This window comes from Phymastichus coffea, unplaced genomic scaffold (genome assembly GCF_024137745.1).
Source record: "Phymastichus coffea isolate CEN01 unplaced genomic scaffold, Cenicafe_Pcof_1.1 PCOF00199, whole genome shotgun sequence".
Classification (NCBI taxonomy): Eukaryota; Metazoa; Arthropoda; class Insecta; order Hymenoptera; family Eulophidae; genus Phymastichus; species Phymastichus coffea.
The window spans coordinates 131,172-154,936 of record NW_026707010.1 but is presented as its reverse complement, the minus strand read 5'-3'; the positions used below and the strand labels follow the sequence as shown (position 1 = coordinate 154,936).

At 34.6% G+C, this 23,765-nt stretch overlaps 1 protein-coding gene across 2 annotated transcripts in view; it reads left to right on the top strand.

The window, feature by feature from the left end:
- Window positions 1–23,765, top strand: part of LOC131673802 (trace amine-associated receptor 9-like) — a 66,826-nt gene that overhangs the window by 33,802 nt on the left and 9,259 nt on the right. Inside the window, exons 3-5 of one of the 2 annotated variants that reach the window (XM_058952098.1) lie at window positions 7,073–7,189; window positions 12,059–12,198; window positions 12,797–12,944. In XM_058952098.1, the coding sequence (XP_058808081.1) occupies window positions 7,073–7,189; window positions 12,059–12,198; window positions 12,797–12,944 (405 nt within the window). Of the gene's footprint in view, window positions 1–7,072; window positions 7,190–12,043; window positions 12,199–12,796; window positions 12,945–23,765 lie in introns of both variants that reach the window. The other variant, XM_058952096.1, reaches the window with a different exon arrangement.

Sequence of the window (23,765 nt, the reverse complement as noted above, 5' to 3'; positions counted from 1 at the left end):
GATATCCAGATTCAATTGGCCATTATTATCGAATCCATCCGCTAAATACGGTTATGAAAAACACAAAAAAACACATTTTCTTGACTGACAAAAAAATGAAGTCTTTCTAGAACGGCGTTTCCCTTAAATTGTGTTATTTCAAGTGTTCTACTACATTGTCCAGAAGAATCTATTTTCTTCACAAATATGTTTTCTCGGCTATACTGACAATCATTTTCCGTGTTATTCAAACACTCGGTATACAGTAGCATTATTCCACCTTCTGGTAAATTTAATTAAACACTTTCATCGAATGCAGATGAGTAACGTAGACTATGGTCAGATTTGTTTCGAGCACAAGAAAACCCATAAAGTCAAATTACCCGCACGTTATATTTAAATTAACAGCGGCACAGGCAGTTAAAAGCTGATGCGTCGTCGAAGCTGTTATTTTATAACCAGTTGAAGCGTCGTAGTCAGTTGGATATGATTTCAAGGTCGCAATATCTCCTAGAAATGAAATAAACACCTCTTTCCAATTTGCCAATCATTATTTGTTGTCTATTCACCATTGTCACCAACAGCCGAAATCTGCATTGCGGGATCTAAAAACGTCGACGGTGTACTGACCAACAAACGACCTCTGACCGATGACTACATCGCGGCATACTCATTTCGATAATAACGAGGCCATTTGTGTGCTTTCAAGATCACGCTACCATTGAAATCCATTATCAATCGACAGTCGGAAAAACATTTCTCATTGTCATCAATTCCAATCAAATCAAAAATATTGTTGAGTGGCGCGAGAACTCTTACGGATGACAAATCGTTACTTAAATCGACGCTTTGACTATGGCAATCGGAAAAGCGCAAGAAAGTCAGACTAGACGAACTATACTCTTTCGGTAATATCACAGCTGTGTCGTCGTCCAAAGTTACGACATTTCGTTGAAAGGTATGGCCAGAACTTTGTCTTTTCACCGAGACGGAACATAAATGTATGTGTTCGGGTTTAGCTACTGCTTTTTCGGTTTCCATGAACATTTTGCAAGTGAATATATCGAAAGAACTTGAATTCAAATTGCACACATAGTAAACAAGGCTTGGATTGGCATAATTAGTTTTGTCACTGATTAGAACTGAATCTGGTTTGATACTTCAACCGAAATCCACATGTTGCGTCATTCTTGTAAATCTCATACCGATTATCACACTGCTGAGTTGCGCTATGATACACACAATTAGAATTGTTTTGTACATTTTGCCGATTCACGTAATTTTATGAGTTGTTTAAACACCGATGAAGTGATTCAAACTAACTTTGCGATAACAGAATCTGTTTGTTATATTGAGCAATGTATAATACAAAAATGCTTACGTTTCGGAAAGCTTAAAGGGAAAAATCTTGTCAATGATAAACTAAGGCACGTTCTTATCAGGTCAATGACTTATGAATAGATTGATATGAGTACAACTGTGACCTATATGGCGATATACATATTGTAAAAACAATGTACCTTATTTACGATTTGAATTTTGTAATAATTTTGAAAGATGCCTTTATGACCCGATTAATAGAATGAAAAATGAAGTATTTAAAATTTAATTATAGATTTTCATGATTACAATAACGGCTATTAGATAAAAAATAATTAAGTATTATTTCAAAGTATAGTCACAGAAATAATATTCACATTGAAATTAAAAAAAATTAAAGTAGTTGGTAATACAAATTATCAATGAGATCAGCGAGTTTTTTACACCTTGCATTTATTCACTACTACCAACTTCTATCACTTTTATAAGAATTTCCTTTTTTTTTAAACAAATAATTTTTAGAATAACTTTTGCATGTTCATCGAATTTTGAATTTTTATAATGTGGTTGAGAAAAACAATATTCTCTTCTTTTGTTGATAAAGAAATGGATTTTTTTATAACATCACCGCCTGTAAATTGCATTAGTCTTAAGACCTTGAATTGCTGTCCCAAAAAGTTCACTTTAGTTACGTATACATCAATAAAATAACTAGGATATCGATTCGTAACACTAGATGCAGGATACAAACAATTGGTATATAATAAAAGAAAACCACTCTCAGGTAAATTGAAAATTGTCATACTATGAAGACATGCTGGTCCGTCAACATCTACAGCGACTTCAAATTTTAATTTACCTTCGAAATTGAATTGAAAACAGGTTGCTATGAAATTAACCACAGAGCAGATAGTTAGCAGCTGATGTGTCAATGAGTATGCTATACCATTTTTCAAATTGTACTGAGAATCTACCGGATATTCCTTTAGAACGGTGATGTCTCGTAAAAAAGTTATATTTCAGCATTTTGCAATAAACATCGATTTGTTACGAATATTTGTAACCTCTTTCAACAAATACACTTTTCAACATACGTAAGATGTTTACTTGTTTGAAGAATCAATCAAACTAATTTCTGTTACCAGATGCTTGGTATTTTACAGACTTGAGATAAAAATATTCCCAATGATTTAGGGAAACCGAATATAATCACTAGCGATTAAATGCTGGCGACAAATTTATCAGAATCATGACGTTGTATTTTGCGATAACAAAATTTCAAATCTCGTGCATTTCTGCTCCTAATTTCTTCTTCGATTTCTCGACTCACATAAGCACAAACGTCAAGTTAGAAGCAGCGACGTGGTTAGCCGCTCGCACATGCTGTTCACTCGCTCTCTTTTACTCGGCGTTCATCTAGCCAGTAACAGCTCTTCTCTTCGCCCTCAGCATCACCGGCTTGCAAGAACGCCAAGTGTCAGCTATAACGATTCCAAGGTCGTCCACCATCGCTGTTCAGCCATGTTCGCCTGAGCAACGGCTCGCAACGTTGCCAGCACGACTTCGGATCTACCACGGCATCGAGTGCATCAAGATTGAGGCGTCGTCGATCGTCGCATCGAGGAAGCCTCGACGTCGCATGATTAAACCAGCAGGGACTCCACAATCGTCCAGCGTTCGCTCCCTACCGATTATTCGTAACGCCTTGCAACCGCTTTGATCGTCAGGAAAAATTTTATAACTTAAAAATTATTACTCAGAAACGTGGACAAGTTGCGTGAATCTAATATCAAATCTTAGAATTGTTCAAAGTGCAAGCTAAAGATTGATGGTTTACGATATTTCACGAGTTTCCGAATATAGAACGTTACTAAGAAAAATGTAACGATACGATCGTACGATTAATGTTAAAATGTAAACTACTTCGTGAATAAACACGATTCATGAGAGCTATTCAATTGTTTGCGCCTTTATTCCTGCACGTTGTTCCTTGATCCCTCATTTCGGGTACATTATTGTAACCTTTTATTCATTCATAGTTCCGATTATATTAATTATCATCTGCGTATTCTCTAAATCCCCTTTTGTTATCATGTATACATACAACATTTAACTGTTGATTTTTGCAGATAGCAATCAGGCAAGTCAAAAATAATCCAATAAGGTATCGACTATTTGTAATTGTATATAAGCAACGAATGACGAGTGTAATCTATGATTGAAAAGTGACGGTTTTTTTATTTCATAACACTATTGTTTGGTAACTTCATCAAAATTATTACTATTAATCAAACTATTTAGTTATGCAACAACTTCATTTCCATCCTAGACAACCCCGACAAACTCTAACGAAAAGCCTAACTTGACTCAAAACTTTGGGAACCTAGTACGAGCCAGAGTTGAAAAAAAGATGCATAAAAAGCGAGATACATGCAAAAGCATAATTCACTTTCGGGAAGGGCGAGCTGCGTAACACATCCGATTATCTGCGGTGGTGTGGCGTCTCGCGCGCGCGCTCGGAGACTGGCGACGCCGATAACCAGGTGAAGGTCCCGCCGCGTAGTAGAAAGGAGGCCGTATAGCCAAAAGCGTAACCTCCCGACGATGCGGCGGCGGATTATCCAGTTGCTTTTTTTTTATCGTCTCTCGTGTTTGCAACTGGCCCTATGCCAAAACAGTTGCCATGGTAACCTACCTTAAATCTTTCTCTCTACTACTCTCCTGTGCTGTTCAAACCTTTCGAGTGGACGCCTGCGTTGGGGACGCTGGATTTTTGTACGTTTAATGATTTCTCATTCTGCGAATGAAGTAGCTACAGTGAAGAGAGATTTGATTACATGAATTATGAAGTGTCTTATCGTTGATTATACTATTTTTTGCTAGAATATAAAATGAATTTTAGGTAGTTTGAGGTACAATAAATTCTCGGAATGATCATTTTGTCTAAATTTATCGTAATAAAAGAAAAGAAATTTCAATCCATTGACTGAAATTTTAGTCAAATAAAAACTCTATTTTTATTTTTATATTTTTTCCAAATATTTATTCATATAGTTAATGAATGTATGATGTATAAATAAATTACTAAGTGGTTGTTATGGGAATGGAATAATGAACAACGTTAGAACAATAGATTAGTAATTTATGTTAATTGAGTACATTATTTATTCGGCTCCTATAACATTTTTATTAATTTTTCATAAAAATTATTAGACAAATTTTCTTCTAAATACTGGAGAGAAAGAAGTCACTTTTAACACCCATTATCGTAAAGAATTTAAATAAAAATATTTTATTTCTCCAAAAGAATACAATAATATCGAAAGTGTAACTCCAATTTTTTTTAAATAAAAGCACATTGCTCTATACCTAAATTCCTATTAAAAAAACAACCAATTGTCTTGGAATGAAAATAAGTTCACATTAAAAAGCCATTTGTGTCCTTGCCGCCACTAATCAGCACTACAGCGCGTTAGAATTTTCTAAACTAGACGGAAGCCCTTTGGAACAAACAAAAAATAGAAGTTAAGTGCGCGGAGTTTAGTTTTGTTTTTAGTCGGAGAAATATGGTAATGCGCGCTCGTGTGTTTTGCACCCGTTGAATGCGGCACGTCGCGGATTAATCTTCTGAATTTAGTAGATCTCGAGGATTAAGTCTCGTTGATGCGAGTGTCCTGAACTTAAATGGCCTTATCTACCGTAGTGAGTATGCTAAGGTTTATTACGACTGAATGTTAAGTTTGTGATGCTGTTAAGGTTCCTATTTTGTCAAGTTTCTTAAGGCATTAGCAATTTAACAATGAAATATTTTTGTTCTAACTAAACACACTAAAAGCATTCGAGTAAAGAGGTTTGGGAATTCAGAAGTGTACAAACATATGGGTTACGTCACAATTATTCAAGAACTAGATATGGAAAAAATACGTTAACGGATTTTCTTAGCAACGCTTCTTTCTGCAAAAATGAGCTAAGGATCAGTAGTATCTAACAAGTTTTCCCACAGTCAACATTAAGGCAATTTTTTTCGTAATGAAATTTAATAAAACCCTAAATAAAATGTTTGTATTCATATTTCACAATAGTTAACAAAGACATACAGTATAATGATGGTAACGCAAAGACAATGTTCATTAATTTACTCTAGTTGGCAGATAAACGTGTTAAAAATGCATACTTGGACTTTTCATTGAATGTACACGTAGACAGAAATACAAAGTGACTTGACGTTCAATAAAAAGAAAAAATCGGCGAGATAGGATAGGAAAAAGCCGTACGGATATAAGGGAAGCGTAGGCATGCGAGATATTTCTATTTATGCGCTATCACGTGAGTACGTGTACGTCTGCTCGCAAACACAAGCGCTCTAGGCGTGAAAAAAAATCGATACACGAGCGCGTGTTGGACAATTGGAAGAGCAAAAAGTTGATTCTTCTTTTGTGTCAACTTGCAGTCAATGCATTCGTGCGACCTGTATCGTTCATTGAAGTGATTTTGAAAAGAAACACGAGTCTGATTTATTATTTTTTTTTTTGTTTTTCGCCGCTCTACGGCAAACCCGCGCGAGAGTAACTGTAAGAAACCTTTTACTCGACGAAAAGCTAAGCGGTTTTTACGTTTGGAACGTGCGCCAACATCGTACGGTGATATAACTATAATTTCAGATCTTCCACAAAGTAAGTGCCGCCAGTGCGAGTAGCAAACAAAAAAACCAAACGCGTGGCGCGTCCGAGCCCAAAAGAAAGCGCCTTGGACGAATTCAAACGGAGCCCAAAGCGTGAAAAATAACTTTTTGATCGTGGCAATATAAATGTCGTACGATCGATCGATCGGGCGTGCGCGAGCTTCAACAAGTTGACCGACAGCGAAAAATAATTCCCCTCTCGCGACGACGTGGGCCATTAATCTAAGGGGATTTTACGCGATCGCGACGGCGCGAACAAAAAATTTTTACGGACGTCGTTACGCCGACTGTTTTAACATCGTTATCTGACGACGAGCTGAGAAAAAACAGTTTTTCGACGGTTCATTATTTTCCCCGAAGTACGGAAAAGTCCATTTTTTTTACGCCTCTCGTAAAAGCCGCATGTGTGTTTTTTTTTCAGAACGTACCCCAAACTGCAAGAATATCTCAGATTCAAAATGGCAACGTTCGAAAGACGGCCTGGCGAGAAGGGTTCTCGAATAGGAAATGGAGAAAGCGTATAGAGTCTGGGTGTGGGTTAAATTATTGCACGGAAATCGGTTATCGCACGCAAGCGATTCATTATGCGACCCGTCATCCGAACTTCGCGCTCGTTTCCTCTACGTAACTTCTCGCTGAAACCCTTTTGCTGCCAAACTTCACTGATGAAACAAAATTTTTATTTCGTAAAAATGACGCCTACACAATACCGATTTTTTGTTTTGTTTTTAATACCGATAGGCGGAAATTTATATTGATAGAGCTTATATCGCGCGACGTAAATCCCCGTCAAACATGATGACTTTGCTCGGTGGCGGAGCATACGAGACTTTATTACAGCATTTTTACGAAGACATTTATTACCAATCATTACGAATAGCGTACTTTCATCGCGAAGAACTCGCCTATAATCGCAAATAATCAAAGTGCATAAACGACCTCATTAACCCATAGCGAATCTATATAACGCGGAATCCATATCGTCTCGCTGCCCCCTCAACAGAACTCAATTAATCCTCTCTTCAACTATGATGGCGATAATCATAATAATCTCTATATACGGCGATTGAAATGAGGCTCTGTGTGTTGCAGGCATTACTGAGGGGTGCACTGACCCAGCAGAGTGCTGTGATCCTAGTTTGCATGGCCATCGACAGATATATGTGCATGCTACATCCACAGCGGTACTTCCGTAAGTCTTCGAAAAAGGTAAGTCTTTGTATCGAGGCACGTTAAACATGCTTCATATTTTCCATCGTTCATTCATTGGATGGTGTGCGAAACGCCTTGTTTGGTTGATATCAGTTCCTTTTTCTGTTGTTCGATAGCGAAGCCAAAACTGTGGTTTATAGGTCACGATTTAATCGTTGATGGTTTTTGCAGGGAAATTTACGACCGCTCCCCTTCAATTTTTATCGAAAACTCGAGACAACAAAGTTTTTAAATGAATTGTTTTACTATTTGTGTTCGAAAACACGTGAATGTATTTTTTACACCCTGTCAATATTATAATTTATTTGCTGCTCAAAGAGGTTAAGATTAAAAAATATTTTCCAACTATGTGTTACAATACAAGACCAAATTGACAATGAATAGCCTGTACTTTTTCAGGCAATAAATCAGTTTACCAAACCACGCGCGCATATAAACCTCTCTACAATGATTAAAAGTTACATAATGCAATGCCAAGTCATTGTTTACGCACGAAATGAAACACGAGCTGCGAGTGTCCCTTGCATAATTAACGTTTCAATCAAGTTTTCGCGTAGCGAATTGGCTCGGAATCAAGTTAAACAGCGTGAAATTTTGAGTTACATATATATGCTTCTGTCACTTCTTTTTGTTTTTGCGTACACTGATGCGATTTTATTTAAATCTAACTATTATAAATAATTGAAATGTTTAAAAGTGGTTGAGTTGATTAAGAAATGACACGAAATCGTAAATAAACTGAAATATTTAAAAAAATTTTTATTTTCAGAGTTTGTTATCGTCAGAATTTTTTAATTTTGTACTTGAAGAAATTAACTAAACCAAAAATCTCAAGTTTATAAAACTGATATATATGAAAATTTTGTATAACCAATAACTAGTTAAGATAAAATTCAATTTTCCACAAATATCTTCAATAATTTACAATGTTTCAACATTATCTGCTTCGGCCTTGTAAATGAAAAAACTGGAAAACATTAACGTTAGAAATAAAAGAAATTATTTAAATTTTAAAAATAGCTTAGAGAAATGATTTCTCTTTCAAGCCTGTCCATTCGCATTTACAGAAAAGGACCTATTTCATAATTAACATCACTTTTTCATTTTACTTACCAAACATCTTTATCACTGACAAAAATATATGTCGCGTCACCAATAACAATCGAACAAATAACACACCCCTTTATCTCCCGCTAATATTTCAAGCCAACTTAGCTTTTATCGGTAAGGACATAACACAAAATGCAAATTTGCCAAGAGTCGAATTCAGGGCGTGAAATATTGACGCGATTATCTCGATAGCTAAGACGAAAATCCAGTTATACAACTCTATCTCTCTCTCTCTCTCTCACTCACTCACTGTTAGGAGACAAAGGCGAGCCTAGCGAATTATCAGCGTGGAGCGTATTCACTCATTAGCTATCAAGCCACGCGCACGTCTTGCGACGTATCCCATTACGTATTAGCTTCTATCAAGGCTTTTGGTAATTGAGATGGCATACGTAATTCAAAGTTTTTTCTTGCCAGACTGCATTTACCTCGACCAAAGTTTTATAACGAAAATGTTCTCGTTTCATATAAATGAAAATGAAATCCACAATCTTTTTCCACAGTTTAATTACTTCGTTATCGGCATCGCAAAGCTCCAATATTTCAGTAGAAAAGGCCACTCTCGCAAGCCTGAGAATTTGATACGGTTCTATTCTCTGGCGACGATTCAATTCTCACGTGGGCGAACGTTGTTTATCCCTTCATACGCGTCAGATTAGTCAGTTGGATTTTTCGTTCGGAGCCAGTTCCTTTTGCTTTTTTCTTTTTCGAATTGGAAGGCAATCTTGATGGATTAAATATTTCTGTTGCGTAGATAGCAGATTATTGAAATCTGACTGATGAGATTATTGTGATATTATATCAAAGAATCAAGTTTCTTTTGAATGGTTTTTAATAAAATATCAGATTTTCGAAGGTAGACCATCCTCATTCAAAACTAACAACCTTTGATCAATAAATGGGACAGCCATGTAACCCAAAGTTCTGATTTATACAAATCATCTTTGCAGTTCCACAAGCTCTGCATAGTTGTTGGACTTTGATTGAACAGTATTCTCAAGTATCTAATTGTAACTTTGTTCATTATACTCGGTATAGTCCGACTAGTAATAACTGTTCTATACATAAATGTGTAGCACACGCGTATAATGTTAACGCTTCCATTGAAAAATATAATTTCTGAATGACAAACACTTGAATGAAAACCAGCGCGTTTCTTTTTTTTTCTGGAAAATTCTTCGTTAATCACATGTACAATGCCACGCCGTTACACTTTCGTCCTTTGGCGAGCATTTGACAACAGCTTTTATGGTCCGACGGGTCTTTCTCACACAGTCTGCCAACTCTCTCTCGCTCTCGCCTTATTTCGTGTCCGCTTGAATCGTAGCTCGACAGTCTTACGAGCCTTGAATTCCTTGTGCCCAGGAAATTGTCTGGTTAGATGTTTCAAGTATGGGTGTGGTCGCCTGAAATTGTTTCGTTCTTAATTTTTTTTGTTATTTATGATAATTGAAGATTCTACTTTGATGTACTTCTAATTATAAGTTTCATTAAATATTCATTGGAATGTTTAAGTGGTTCTTCTTGTTTAATTAGTTAAGCTGGAATACTTATTGTGCAAATTGTACAAAATTTCCAATGTGTTTTTTTGTCGCAAATTGAATAAGAAAACTTGCCAGTAAATAAAATTTTTTTAAAGTAGAATTTCTGGCATTTTACAAAGTTATTTCTAAATCAGTTGTACTTCATATCAAGACATAGGAGTAGTAAAGTTTCTCTACTGAAATAAAATTTTCTCATCTAAGAAATATGAGTTAAGTTTTTTCAGCAAAACTTAATATGTTTGAAATGTTCAAAATTACAAAACTAAATGGAGTTTAAAAAATCTCTATTGATTTTATCATATGTTAGTCACACAAAATATGGCGGAGACGTGAGCAAAAGAAAACCGAGCAGGTAAGCCCCTTGTTTTTGGAAACTTTCCAGAAGTGCACGTGAATACACCCAAATGCAAAGGATAAGCGAGGTCAGTTGAGAAAAGATTAAATAGTGTGAAAAAAGTTTATATATGGCTTGCATTATATTTTTAATATGAATTATAGTGAGTTAGACGTTAAAAGGAATAATTCGCAAAATCCACCGACAATAAACATTAGGCAACTAACTCTTTCTTTCTTTCACATTCAATGCCACTTGTTCCGAAAAGATAATTTTCACGTTCGTGAACGAGCAAACACTGAGAAGAATGATGTTTCGCTTTAAATCGTGCGTTGAACTCATCACTGGAAGCGACATGACTCTCTTTCAAACGCACCACACAATTTCCAGTTGAGCGTTTGAATGCAAAACAGAACAAGTTAAATCGCTTAACCGAAGCATGTGAGACCCTGAACGAGTTCTAAAGTCTTTTTCTTTTAAAAAATAAATTAGATTGTTGTTATTGCGTACAACCCATAAAGCATACAATAATAAATAAATTCGAAACATAAATAAATCACAACTGTCACATATAATCTTCACCGCAAAAATGGGAATGACTAAAAACGAGGGTACTCAACGAACAAAAATAGTGCATGAATAAATCGGCAGAATTGCGAGCGAGAGAGAGAGAGAGAGAGAGAGAGAGAGAGAGAGAGAGAGAGAGAGAGAGAGAGAGAGAGAGAGAGAGAGAGAGGGAGGGAGAGAGAAGTGGCTATGCGGCTGACATTCTCAGGCTACACGAGCACTGCATTCCCTCTCTCTCTCTCTTTCTCTCCTCCCCTTTTAATGACCGGACGTTCGTGCGCGTGGGATGGCAAACGGTGAGTTTTGATGGGCGCGATGTCCGCTTTTACGGTTACGCCGATGATCGGCTGTGATTTGTTTGGGACGAAGGCTGTTTACTACGGTAAATGCTAGTTTTATTTTTAACCAAACTTGATTTTGTGGTGTACTTAATTGAATTTGAATCTAAGCGTATAATTTACTGTGTTGAAGATGTACAAGTTGTTTTCAATTTTTGAGTTTCAAAATATCACAAACCTTTCAAATTTCATCTAAAAATTTTGAAGTTTATCAACGGTGTTTCGATCGGTATTAAATACGACTTCGCTGGATTTCTACTAGAAAAGAATAGCCATTTAGATAAGATATTGCTCATTGCCCGACTGAACACGCACTACACTACTTGCCGAACGACCGCACACGATGGAAAAAAAAAACAAATGCTACGGCGATTTATTAGGGTTAGCCAATGTTTTCGTTTTCTAACAATCTGTTCGTGGCTATATGTTTTTTACTCTTTCGTTTTCACTCTTATCACTTTGATTGGATTTTCTGCTCTACTCCCAACTAACATCCAGTAGATTTGCGCACCAGTGAGTTTTGGCTATCGATGGCTAGAAACAAAAAAAATTCGAATTTTCGTTATATTGATCCACTCAAATACAAAAAATCTGAGCCATTATACTATTACATCAAAATAAAATCGAAGCTATTAATGGTATTTCTTCATTTTATCTACGTACATGCATTTATTTCTCAAAATATAAACTAATGTGAAAGTCTATGTATTACATAGTCGAAATTTTGAAAAGTAGTATATATCAAAAATTGGTCAGACGACTCTGTCAGTTTAATAAAATAGAATCGCCCAAAAATAAAAGAAATTCAATGATTTTTCAACTCAAAAAAACCTGAACCTTACAAGGCGTCTACACATCGATAGTTCACGTAGACCATGTGCTGTTATAATTTTTTTATGCCGCTTGCTTCTCTCACACTGCGCTCGCTTGGCAACGTCGCTCGCTCTCTCACGAGCAGTATTACATGCGGCAGGGCTGCGTGGCGATAATGTCGACTACGTGGATTGCCAGCGTGGCTATATTTGGCAGCCTGGTGCTGCCTAAAGGTGGCTACTACTTCAATGACACTGGTTTACTTGCTTGCGAGCCTTTTTTTGACAAAGCGTCGTTTAGGTAATGTAGTTATTTACTTTGTTTAACGCTAAGAAAAAAAGTATTTGGATGAAAAATAAGATAATGTAATTAATTCTCGTCAAGATATTTATCAACTATTAACAAATAATTATTTAATATTGATGAATAATTTTTCAATTATCAATGAATGTTTATAGAACATAAAAGATAATTTCATTTGTAATTTGGCAAATGTGAAATTATGAAGTAACTCGATAGAGATTTTACCTAAAACATTGCACAAATAATTCTATTTTACAGACTTAATAAACTTCCTGTATTCGGAAGTGTTTTTAACAAAACGTTTATTTGATGTAGAGTAATTTTTATTAAATAAGTGTTATAAACATAAAATGCAAATTAAATAAACATTTTTTTTTAAATCTTTCAATCTTTGGTTATACACATTTCGTGTTAAATAATTTAGATGGTTTAAAAACTTGAAATTAACGTTCAAGATAATAAAAATGCAAAATATAAGTAACCAACGAAAAGAAAAAAAAGTGCATACTAAAGTTATTGATAAGTGTAAAACACTGAGAAAGTAAAGTTAAAAAAAAAGAATTTGAGCTCGAACGCTGCTCGCTGAATTTTTCAGGATACTGGCGTGCTGCTGCTTCTATTTCCCGACGACGATGGCCCTGATGTACTTCTACGGCTCGGCCTTTCACGTGAACAAACTCCGCCTGAAGAGGGTAGTTTGCGTCAACACACCCGAAGTCGTTGGCGCCGGCCACATCGAGCGGGTAAGCATACAACGCTTTCCTTTTTTAATTGACCTACTCGCGCTCTCTCACTCACTCTCTCGCGCCATCCCAAATCGTCAAAGTGAATGTTTAACAGTCTCAAGATGAGCTGGATTTTTCCTGCACTGTTTCAGGTAATAACCGCGAGACGCTTAAAATGTTCATCTTTATCAAAGTTACGTATAGTCATCATTCGACTCACTGTTATTTGGAATCTCCATTCAGCGAAATTTTACGCGATATGCGAGTATTTGCTAAGAAACCGAATTGAAAACGTAATTGAATACTCTATCACCAGTCGTAAAACTCAAGCAAGTCAATAAAAAGCGTACGTAACCTCGTCAATTACTGTAGACAGTCTCGCTATACGACAGAGTGCGCATTCATAATCCCACCTTTGCATCAACGATAATTGAAGCCATTGCCGCGACTGAGGTCTGTGTAATTAGCCCGAGGCTTACACCGAGCTTTTCCGCGTTAAAAAAGAAAATTAAGTGCGGAGATGTGTACATGTAGCTCGAGGCTGATGTAATGACATTTTTCTATACGATGAAGAGAGAATAATGTGACTCTTAGTTATCTTAGTAAGCTATGTGCTACAGTTTTACGGAGGTTGTACTTCAAACTTATTAAAAAATGGAGCTTCTTTCAAAGGAATAGTAAACTTTGAATAGATCGACATTTCTTTTATTTTTCAACCGGCTTGTCGATAAAACGATGTATCTTGTCAAATTTACGTGAGCGCTGGAAAGCTTGCCAAACTTTTCACTATTGACTAGAACTTTGAAAGTTCGGTGTAGATGTAGACTTTATTTCCAACGGACTTTGACTTCCAGTAACCTGCAGTTCTATTTTATGACAGTTAATCATCAAAATGTCAATTATCGCTGACTTTAAATACTCTGGAGTAGATACTTTTTTATAATTAACAATGTGAAACTTTTGACCATGAAAAGTTAATTAAGTGCAAAGTAAACTTCATATCTTACCGAGTTGAAAGTCAATCATAACTTATTGTGTACCGAATTCATCCAATTTTAAAGCTAGTTTCTATGCTGTGGAAAATTACATAAAAGTACAGCATAGTCTACGTTGACGGTAGTTTATTGTTGGCTCGGTAGACAGAAGAATATCGATTAGTTGATTCAGGGAAGTGAAAAATATCAAATTTTAAATCGAAATACTAATTGAAACAAAAGGTGATTTTAAAACTTACAAAATACGAAATAGCAAATCTAAAAGCTGTCCATCACTCCGCGTCACGTAATCCTCTTTCATACTATAATCAAAAGCGCAAACTCCATTTTATTGTGAAACAAAGTTCGCGAATCCCCATCGAAAGATATCTATATATTTTGTTCGCAAGACAAATAAGTAACGACGAGTCAAAAATTCCAATAAGTCTGGCTACATTTGTCCGCAACTTCACTTCTTAATGGTACTTCGTATTCCTCTTCGTTTTCCGAGCGGTAATACGATTTTTCCTTAGCGGAGGATGCCTTCAGTTTTCGTTCGATTTTCTTTCCCCCCTCCTCCAACTTGGAGAGCTTCACTATTCTGCTGCTCGAGTTTTTTAATTAAATACTCGGTAAAAGTTTCTCTCTCTCTCTCTATTAATCACGCCGAATTGATAGGAAATCAAAATGATTTTCGAATTCATCTGACACGAAAAATATTGCAAAACCTTTCTGAAGAAAAAAAAATTATTTTTTATTACGACTATCTATATGAATAAAACAAATCTTGTACGAAAAGTCAAGTTGTAATAGGAAGACAAATGTACTTTTATCGCACGACTTCTATTGGCGTATAAGCTTGTTATATTTCAATATTGTTGGAGCTACACACAGAAAGACATCGCATACCGACAACAATTTTCCATACGCTGAAACATGCACAGACACATACGCGCGTCTCTTCTATATCTCTCTCTTACCTTTAAAGTTTCCCGAAAGCGGAAACTGATATTGACATTTCTCCCTCGACCTTACTGAAATGTTAGACAAGATAAACAATCAAGCTCACTTTGATATGGCACGTACGTGTGTGGGGCACTATTGACAGAATGGCCTTGTTCCTCGTGAATGTAATGCGATTGAAAAATTGCATGCCAAGTTAGGCAAAATTAATGTTTTTTATTTTCATCCTTCCCAGTGTTGGGAAGAAATTTTAATTATATATTTTTACTGGATATGACCTTCCTCGTTACCCGCTGGTTTTGAAAAGATAAATACACGACTTCTAAAGCAAACACTCGACATTTGAAATATTCACTCGACAAACTCAGAGTCACTTGAAACAACGACTAAATACTTGACAAACGTCGATAATAATCTCACACAATCGCCAAGAAAGTCCACAGGCAGATACACACACGAGATAATACCCCGACATAATACTCGCCCTAGTTTTTTCTTTTTTTCGGGCGAGCGATATTTTCCTTAGCGGGTGGCCCACTTAGCCAGCGATCCGCTGCGCGTGAACGATAATCCACCCAAAAATGCGCTTGCTGGCCAAAGGGAAAGAACAAAAAAAAAGCAAACGAAATCAGTTAACTGGAAGATGTTGAGAAGTTACGAGCTCTCCTATAGTGAAAGTTAATTTGTGAGGTTTGATCGGGATAACTTTATAGAGGGAGATAGCTCTCTTTTATCTTTTCGGTGGACTGAAAGTTTTTTTTTCAGTTAGCCCTTTCTCTGTTTCTATGGAGCGGAAAGTTTTTTTTTAGATAAGATGGAGTTTAAATTTGTCAGTGGATATGTAACTGATTCTATTGTTGAAGCGAAGATTATGCGAACTGTATTTAGCAATTTAAAATTCTTTCTTCATTTACCTATCTACAATTGTGAAGGTAATTAAGGAATACATTTTCGTACAAACCGAACTACTCTGAATTAGCAATATTACCAACTTGTTCGATAATTACAAACTTTGTACTGAGTTCCAAACTTCTATAATTATTGAAATAATTTTCAAAAAGCAAAAAACTAGAGATTTCATCGAAAATAAAAAATAATAAAAGATCATTTCGAAAGTTCAGTCAGCGAAAAAGCTCGAGACGATTAACATCCAATATCCTTGTAATACTGTCTATATTGGGTGCGAGGAATACCCGACGGCAAAAGCGAGTAGTCGAGTGCGAGTTTCGCGAACAAGGCCGGAAGTGCACTTTTACTCGCGTGTCGGATACGTTGGAGTTTTGCTGTACGTTCTCGAAACGATTTCTGAAAATTTTCGAGCGCTGAAGTTGGCTTGGTTTTTTGTTTATTTGAAATCCAAAATTTTTGAATGGCCGTTGTTGGTAATTTGTTTTTAAGTTATCGAGATGAAATGTGCATCGAAGCGAACAGTCATAAATGTGCTCGAATTTGACAAACACCCCGACTGAAATAAAAAGCAAAAATAACGCCATCGAGTTTGCTTCAATCCATTTTAACGAAGCTGCATTATCCACGCATTCTTTTAATCCTCTATTTATTCTTCCTTCTTGTTCGTTCTCTACGCTGTCCTTTGTTCTTCGTGAGAGTTGCGTTCTCGTTTTCAAAGTTTCTGTTTGTCTTCGCTCGCGCTCGTCGGGACTGCTACGTCGCCGCGCTTCATCGCCTTTTATTTTTGCCTGCACTGTTCTGCTATTCGTTTCGTCGGAGTCTCTCCGCTAATTCGGTTCTATGGCCTCATAATGTTTGCAAATGTATGCGTGGCAAAGCTGCTTTTTTAAAGGGAAATTAATTTTCTTCAAGGATACATTGACAATAGACATTATTCAAACGTATTCTAACGTTGAGAAACCTTTTTAAAAATACATCAACGGAAATTTTCACAAAACATATAAAAAAAAGTTGGAATTTTGCCAACAAAATCACAAGTAACAAAGCGTGAATATACTTTTGTTCTAAAACGCATCGCTTCACTCGCGATTTTCCAGCAAATCTTTTTCTGTCTTCGAGCGCTGTCGGCGAGTTTTTCTTTCGTTTTCCATTCAAGCGAGTCTTGCCCGCGCGCACTTAACCCACTTTGCCGTTCGCTCGCAAGTTAACGAGCCGTGGTCAATTTCCAAGGCAGCCGATCGCACCCACCTCGCGGAAATTGTTGAACGAATGAAAAACTTTTTACACACGCTTCGCGATAATCAGTCCTGTTGTTTCCACAAGGTTGACTCCTTACCAAAAGTAAATACCAGTAAATGACTTATTTGGCAATGGAACATTATCAATTTTACTTTCTTTAAACACGATGTTATTCATAAGTACACAAGTGTATAATTTCTAGTCATCGCTGAGAGAAATTTATATATATAATAAGAATTTCAATAGTAATATTTAGTAGTTAAAATTGATAGATCGCCGTCCAAATTGCAAGTCACATAAAAATTTATTATTATTTACATGGCAATTTTTTCAAACTATAGTCACTTGTTATTTCACAGAATGTAGTCGAAATGCTCACTTTGCGTTATACACAATAATTATTTGAAGAATTCAAACAATGAGCCTGTGATGATTTTGCAAAGTTGCGAATTAGAAAGAAAGTTGATTTTAGTGAAATCAATTTTTACATTACTTGAAAATCTTCATGTATTTTCAGAAACGCGATCATTGAACGAGCATAATTCCTGCATAAAGCTTTTTCTTTGTTTTTGAATATCGAAAATATAGTTTTTTTTTAATTTTATGTATTAGTCGTTCCGAAAAACAATCACTAGATCAACAACAACAAAGAAATAATCTAGATATCAGAACATAAATTTCAGTATATGTAGTAAAGTTTCAGTACGAACGTTTTTAAAGATTTTCTAAATTATTAAATATATTTATTAGGCAATAGATATGATTACATGTTGGATTTAGGAAAGAATAATCTAAAATCTAAGAAAATGAAAAGGTTACGATTAGAACAAATCGGTTCAGTAAATGCTTCGTCTAATGTCGATAAAAAAGTTACCAAACCAACAGAAATTTGGAAATACTTTTTCAATAATACATCTTTTCATGGAGTAAGATATTGGTTAGACGATAATTTTTCACGGTTCGAGCGGATGTTTTGGAAAGTTATTAGTTTGCTTGGATTCGCTACTGCAATATACATTATTTACATATTATATGGGAAATTTCAAGTAAATTTTTATTACACGATGAAAACTTATTGTACAGCAGTAATAATTAATTTTTACCAAGGCTAGGAAAACAGATATAATAATTGACAAGCTCCAAACTCATTCTTATGAAGTTCCATTTCCAAGCGTTACAATTTGTCCTCCAATTCAACCAACTATTGAAGACATTGATAGAATTGTTGAAGTACACTTTTTGAACAGCACTGAGAAGGAAAAAAGTGTTATTAAACAAATTGTTCCAAAAATGTTTAATTCGTCAATTGAATATTATAACAACCTTGACTACATTTTTGAAAATTTGGATTTGGGACAAATAACGGGTAAGTGAAAAAGCTTCGTTAGATTTTTATTTGTATAACGAGTCTTAAATTTACAGCCGACTTAAATTTAAATGGAAGTTTACTTAAATTTTTGCCAAATTGCAAAGATATTTTTTTTCACTGTATATGGGATTTAGAGAAGATAAATTGTTGCGATCATCTTCACATTCAAACAACTAATTTTGGATATTGTTTTTCATTCAATTCACAAACGTCAATAAATGTGTCGAATTCACAACCTAAAAGGGCATCTTCAACGGGACCGAAAAGTGGATTACAAATTACTATGAAATCACCTTTGTTTGGTAAATTAACTTGTAAATTAACCATCACAAACAATATATTCAATTTTTCAGTAAAGATTATTATGAAGTAATTTTGAAGCACGACTTTACGATCATATGTCGGGCAAACAGATTAAAAAGTGATAAAATTAATTTACAGTAAAAAGACAAATTCCACTAATTATACAAGATCCATTCACATGGCCGCGTTCTGGACTTTATGTAAATCTTGATAATCAGTATGAAATATCCGTCAAATTTTCATCTCTTCATTCTGCACATAACGTATTACAATTAGAAAATATTTCTAATCCACCATGCAAGTATAACAATGGAACATATAGATTGATCAATTGTCAAGATGATTGTTTTAGGAAACATTTTATAAAACGATGTGGGTGCATACTAACTCGTTTTTTTGACCGTAAGAAAACAATATTTTATTATCCAAGTACAAATGTACCAAACACGAATCAAAATTATTTACTTTTTAATGATTGTCTAGACGAGTCAAATAAATGTAAGATAAAAGATGTCGAATGTATTTCGTGGATTATTAGTAATTATAACACTTTTATCAATTACTCTTGAACGAAACGATCTCTTTCAATTATTAATATTCCCGTTATAGGAAATATGCCGAAATATCGGACAAAATATGCACAGTTCAAGGACATAGATTGTAAATGTGCAGAAGATTGCGAATATAACAAATACGTTATTTCCATGATTGATCGACCAGATACAAAAAATACCCTTTCCTTAGATATATACTTTGACAGAAAGGCCGGAATTCGATACAAAAGAATAATCATTGTGTCAAACCTAGATATGATAGGTAAAAATTAAGACTTCTATTTCAAGTTAGTTATCGACAAATAAATTAATTAAAATACATGTTTTAATAGTTCAATTTGGCGGTATCTTCGCATTATTCGTTGGTGGATCTTTACTTGCTCTCATGGAGTTTGTACATGCATTCTTAAAAATCATTTTTTTTTGGATTCATCGATTTTATAAACTAAAATTTTTAAAGTAGCATTGTCTTCTTTACTCAAATGTACTTACACAGTAGTTACAGTTCGACTAGATTCTATTGCATATACGTATTCAGTACAAGCGACTTACACAAGTGGGTTTACAAAGCAATTTATTCACTTTGCAATTTTCGAGCAATTACAAGCTATCAAGACAGTTATTTTGTAATGATTTAATTTCAACAAACCTTAGATTTTGTGATAAATTTCAAAATTTTATGTCGCAGTTGGCAATCATAATTATATAGACAAGCATCTGCCACACCACTACTACTAACCATCGTTTCTGCATAGTTTGCTACTCTTCTGACATGTCTGTCCGATAAAAATATTGCTGCTGTAAAACTCATTTATTCTATGCAGATCAAAAAATGAAAAAATTGGTCTTGACAGATTTTTTTAACAAAAAGAATAAAAATAATTTGGAGGAAAAAGTAACAAAACCGAAAGATATTTGGAAATATTTTTGTCAAAACTCGTCTTTTCATGGAATAAAATACTGCTTAGATAATCAACTATCACTAATCGATCATATAGTATGGTTAATAGTTTTCTTAGGAGGATTCGTTTCGGCGACCTATATTATTTACTTACTATACGGCAATTATCAAGTAATTATCGGTAACGTAAATTTCACATAATTTTTTTTATATAATTAGTTTCTTTTTAATTCAAGAATAGAAAGATTAATGTTGTCATTGACGAGCTTCAAGCCAATCTGTCAACAGTTCCATTTCCGAGCATCACAATTTGCCCAATTAATAAAGCCAGCGACAAATACATAAATGCAACTGTAGAGGAACTATTACCACATAATACTGAAAAGTTCAAGAACATTGTTAAAGAAATACTTTATCACATATCTGATATAAACATAGCAAAATTTGATCTTTTTGAATTCAATTTCACAAATTTAGAACTGGAAGAGATGAGTGGTAAGATGGAATGTAATTAACACGTAGAGGACCACATGACTCATATCGGTTATATCTTCTATTTATTTTTTTTCCATATTTGATTTATGATGAAATCAACTCAAATTGTAAAAAACACTATTTTACTAATACATTATAAAGATAAGTATTCAAAAAATATTTCGTCTATGAGACTGTTTTTATAAATTGAAAGCTTATCAAACAACACTTCAAACACGACAAACTTTTAAAAGTAGATAAAATTCATTATCATCCTTAACGTGTTTATTCATCTAGTTTTCAAGTAAAACATCAAATAATTTTTTTTATGTCAAAGTAAATTTGACACAAGCGATGATTTTGATGACACCAAAATGCAACGAAATTTTATACAACTGCACTTTCGGTTACAAGAAAGAAAATTGCTGCGACATATTTGATCTTGAAAAAACGTATTACGGATTTTGCTATTCGTTCAATTCGAAAACTGCAGAAAATAGCTCAATAACTCACTCAGAGCCCAAAAAAGTTCACTTTTCTGAATCTAAGAGCGGATTGACAGTCACTCTTAAATCACCTATGTTTGGTAAAGTATTTTTATTATATAAAGTATTTTATAATTCATACAGATATTAGACAATAAAAAATAATGCATTTATTTGAGTATTAGACAATATACGAGCAGATTTAATGATAGAAGATTCGTATGAGATCCCAACGAAAGGTGATATCATTAGTTTTGGTCGTCACTATGAAATTCCCCTAAGATTTATTTCAATTTATGCGGAACCCGATGTTTTAAAATTAGAAGATCTTCCGAATGCACCATGTAAATATACAAATGGGACTTACAGAATGAGTAATTGCAGAGATCGCCAATTTCTGAAATATATTCAAATTCATTGCAATTGTACACCAACAGCATTTTTTGACAGTAAGCATGCAATTCGTGTTTTGTTTCCATCGATAGCAACTTTTAATTGAAACAAATTGTAGAACGTTCGGGCGATGCACGTGAATGGGAATTAAAAGATTTGAAATGTATTACAGAATTCATTGGTAGGTATCTGCTGATATAAAAATTTTCTAACTAAAATATCAAAATAGATAATATACCGACAAGCGTATTTTTTGTTGTTTTAATTGGCTAAATACAAATCCGTTGACAGATTTGCTTCACCATTCTCCAATTTTTTCAAATCGTGAAAAATTCTAGATTCAAAACAACAGAAATCTAACAAATCTAATTTTTTAAACACGGTGATAAATAGACGAATCTGGAGGGTGATAGAGCAATTTTGATTTTCGATTTTGATTCAGCGGGTCAAAATTCCGGGGAACGGATACGCGGCATGCCTAAGTTAGAGGCTTTTGTTTCTTGCACGTGCCAATTTTATTATTTGGATTCTAGGTAATATCAAGAAATTTATGTATCAGCATTCTGATGTCCCGGGAACAAATTGGAACTGTCCAGTCAGCTGTGCAAATAATAAGTACAATTATTTCATGATTGATCATATTGCTAAAAATGATACACTGTCTTTGGACATACACTTTGACAGTAGGACTGGAATTCGATACAAAAGAATAATTGTGGTGGATGATTTCGATATGCTGGGTAACATCTTGACATTATCAATTTGAATCTTATTGTTGTTGTTTTATAATGTTTGTTATTTTAGTTCAATTTGGAGGAATTTTTGGGTTATTCGTTGGTGGTTCACTTCTTACTCTCATGGAAATTGTACATACTTTATTCAAAAGTATCTGTTTCTGGATTTATTACTTTTTCAAGCAGACTTTTAGAAAAAATAAAATCAAAGTCAACCACAATGTTTCCATCATACCGTTTACGCATTAAATTAAGAAAAGTTCTACAACGGAAGTAATTGTCAACATTGCATATACTTTTATTCGAAAAAATTGTTTTATTCTAATTACGATAGTAATAAGAAAGTGCTAATGTATAATAATCTTTTTCAACATTCTTGTGCACTAATTTATAAAGTATGTATCTCCCGCAATATCAACTGCACTATGTCTGAAAATAATTAATAAACTATAGAACTCATTAAATTGATTCTGATTAATATTTCATTTATTTGCCTCAATCATAATCACATTACAACTGCTTTCCGCAATCGACTAATGCAAATCACAAGAAACTCATTATTAAGATCATAACGAGATCAACAAGTAGTCGAGGAAAGAGAAACCAGTAAGTTACCTATCAAAATGTCAAACTTTTTTATGAAGAAAAAAAATCCAAGCACAAAGCTGCAGATGGTTACAAAAGAACGCGACATTTTGCGATTTCTTTCAAGCATCTCGCGACTTTCATCCATTCTCGATAACAACTTTCTTTTAGGGTAATTGGCTCGGAGACGTCATTCAAGTGCGAGTAAACCTATAAGGCTGATTATTCAGAAAGTTTTAACTTTATATTGAAGTCTTTTTGTCCGAACATTGGATTAAAAAAAATTGTATTTCTACAAATACGAACAATATAAAAATGAGCTCAAGCAAGTATTCTCATATCAACAAATTTTATCGTGCAGAAATTACATGCACTCGACGTATTCATGATCACATATAACGAAAAGCAAAAGTCGGAAAGCAAATAAAAGTAAAAAAACAGCTCTAACAAACGCCTGTACCTAACAATATTCATAATGACACATTCATTCCTCTCGAGGAGTCAAGTCCTCGCGAAATTAATTAGAGGTGCACTCTCTCGCAAATTGAAAGATGAGAAACTAAGGGAGAGAGGGAGGGAGGGAGGGAGAAAGAGAGATAGAGAGAGAGAGCAAAAAAATCATCGAGGATGAATTTCTCTGTGATCGATAGAAAACCGAGGGATAACATTGACATATATTCCCGAGCTCAAAATGAATAAAAAAAATGAGAGCGAGTTTAATATTTGCACATCGAAGATGCCGACTTCATGAACTCTACGACTTGTTTATTTCTTTTCTTTCTTCTTGATACTTCCTTCATTTCGTATTTTGTGAGTAAGTAAAACTTTTTTTTGCATTCAAGAATTACACAATCTCGACAGTCACGAAACGAAAAGCAACTTAGATGTACAGCTAAGAATATTTTTTATTTTAAGAGTAATAAAAAATTTCATGAATGTTCACTTTGGCAACATGT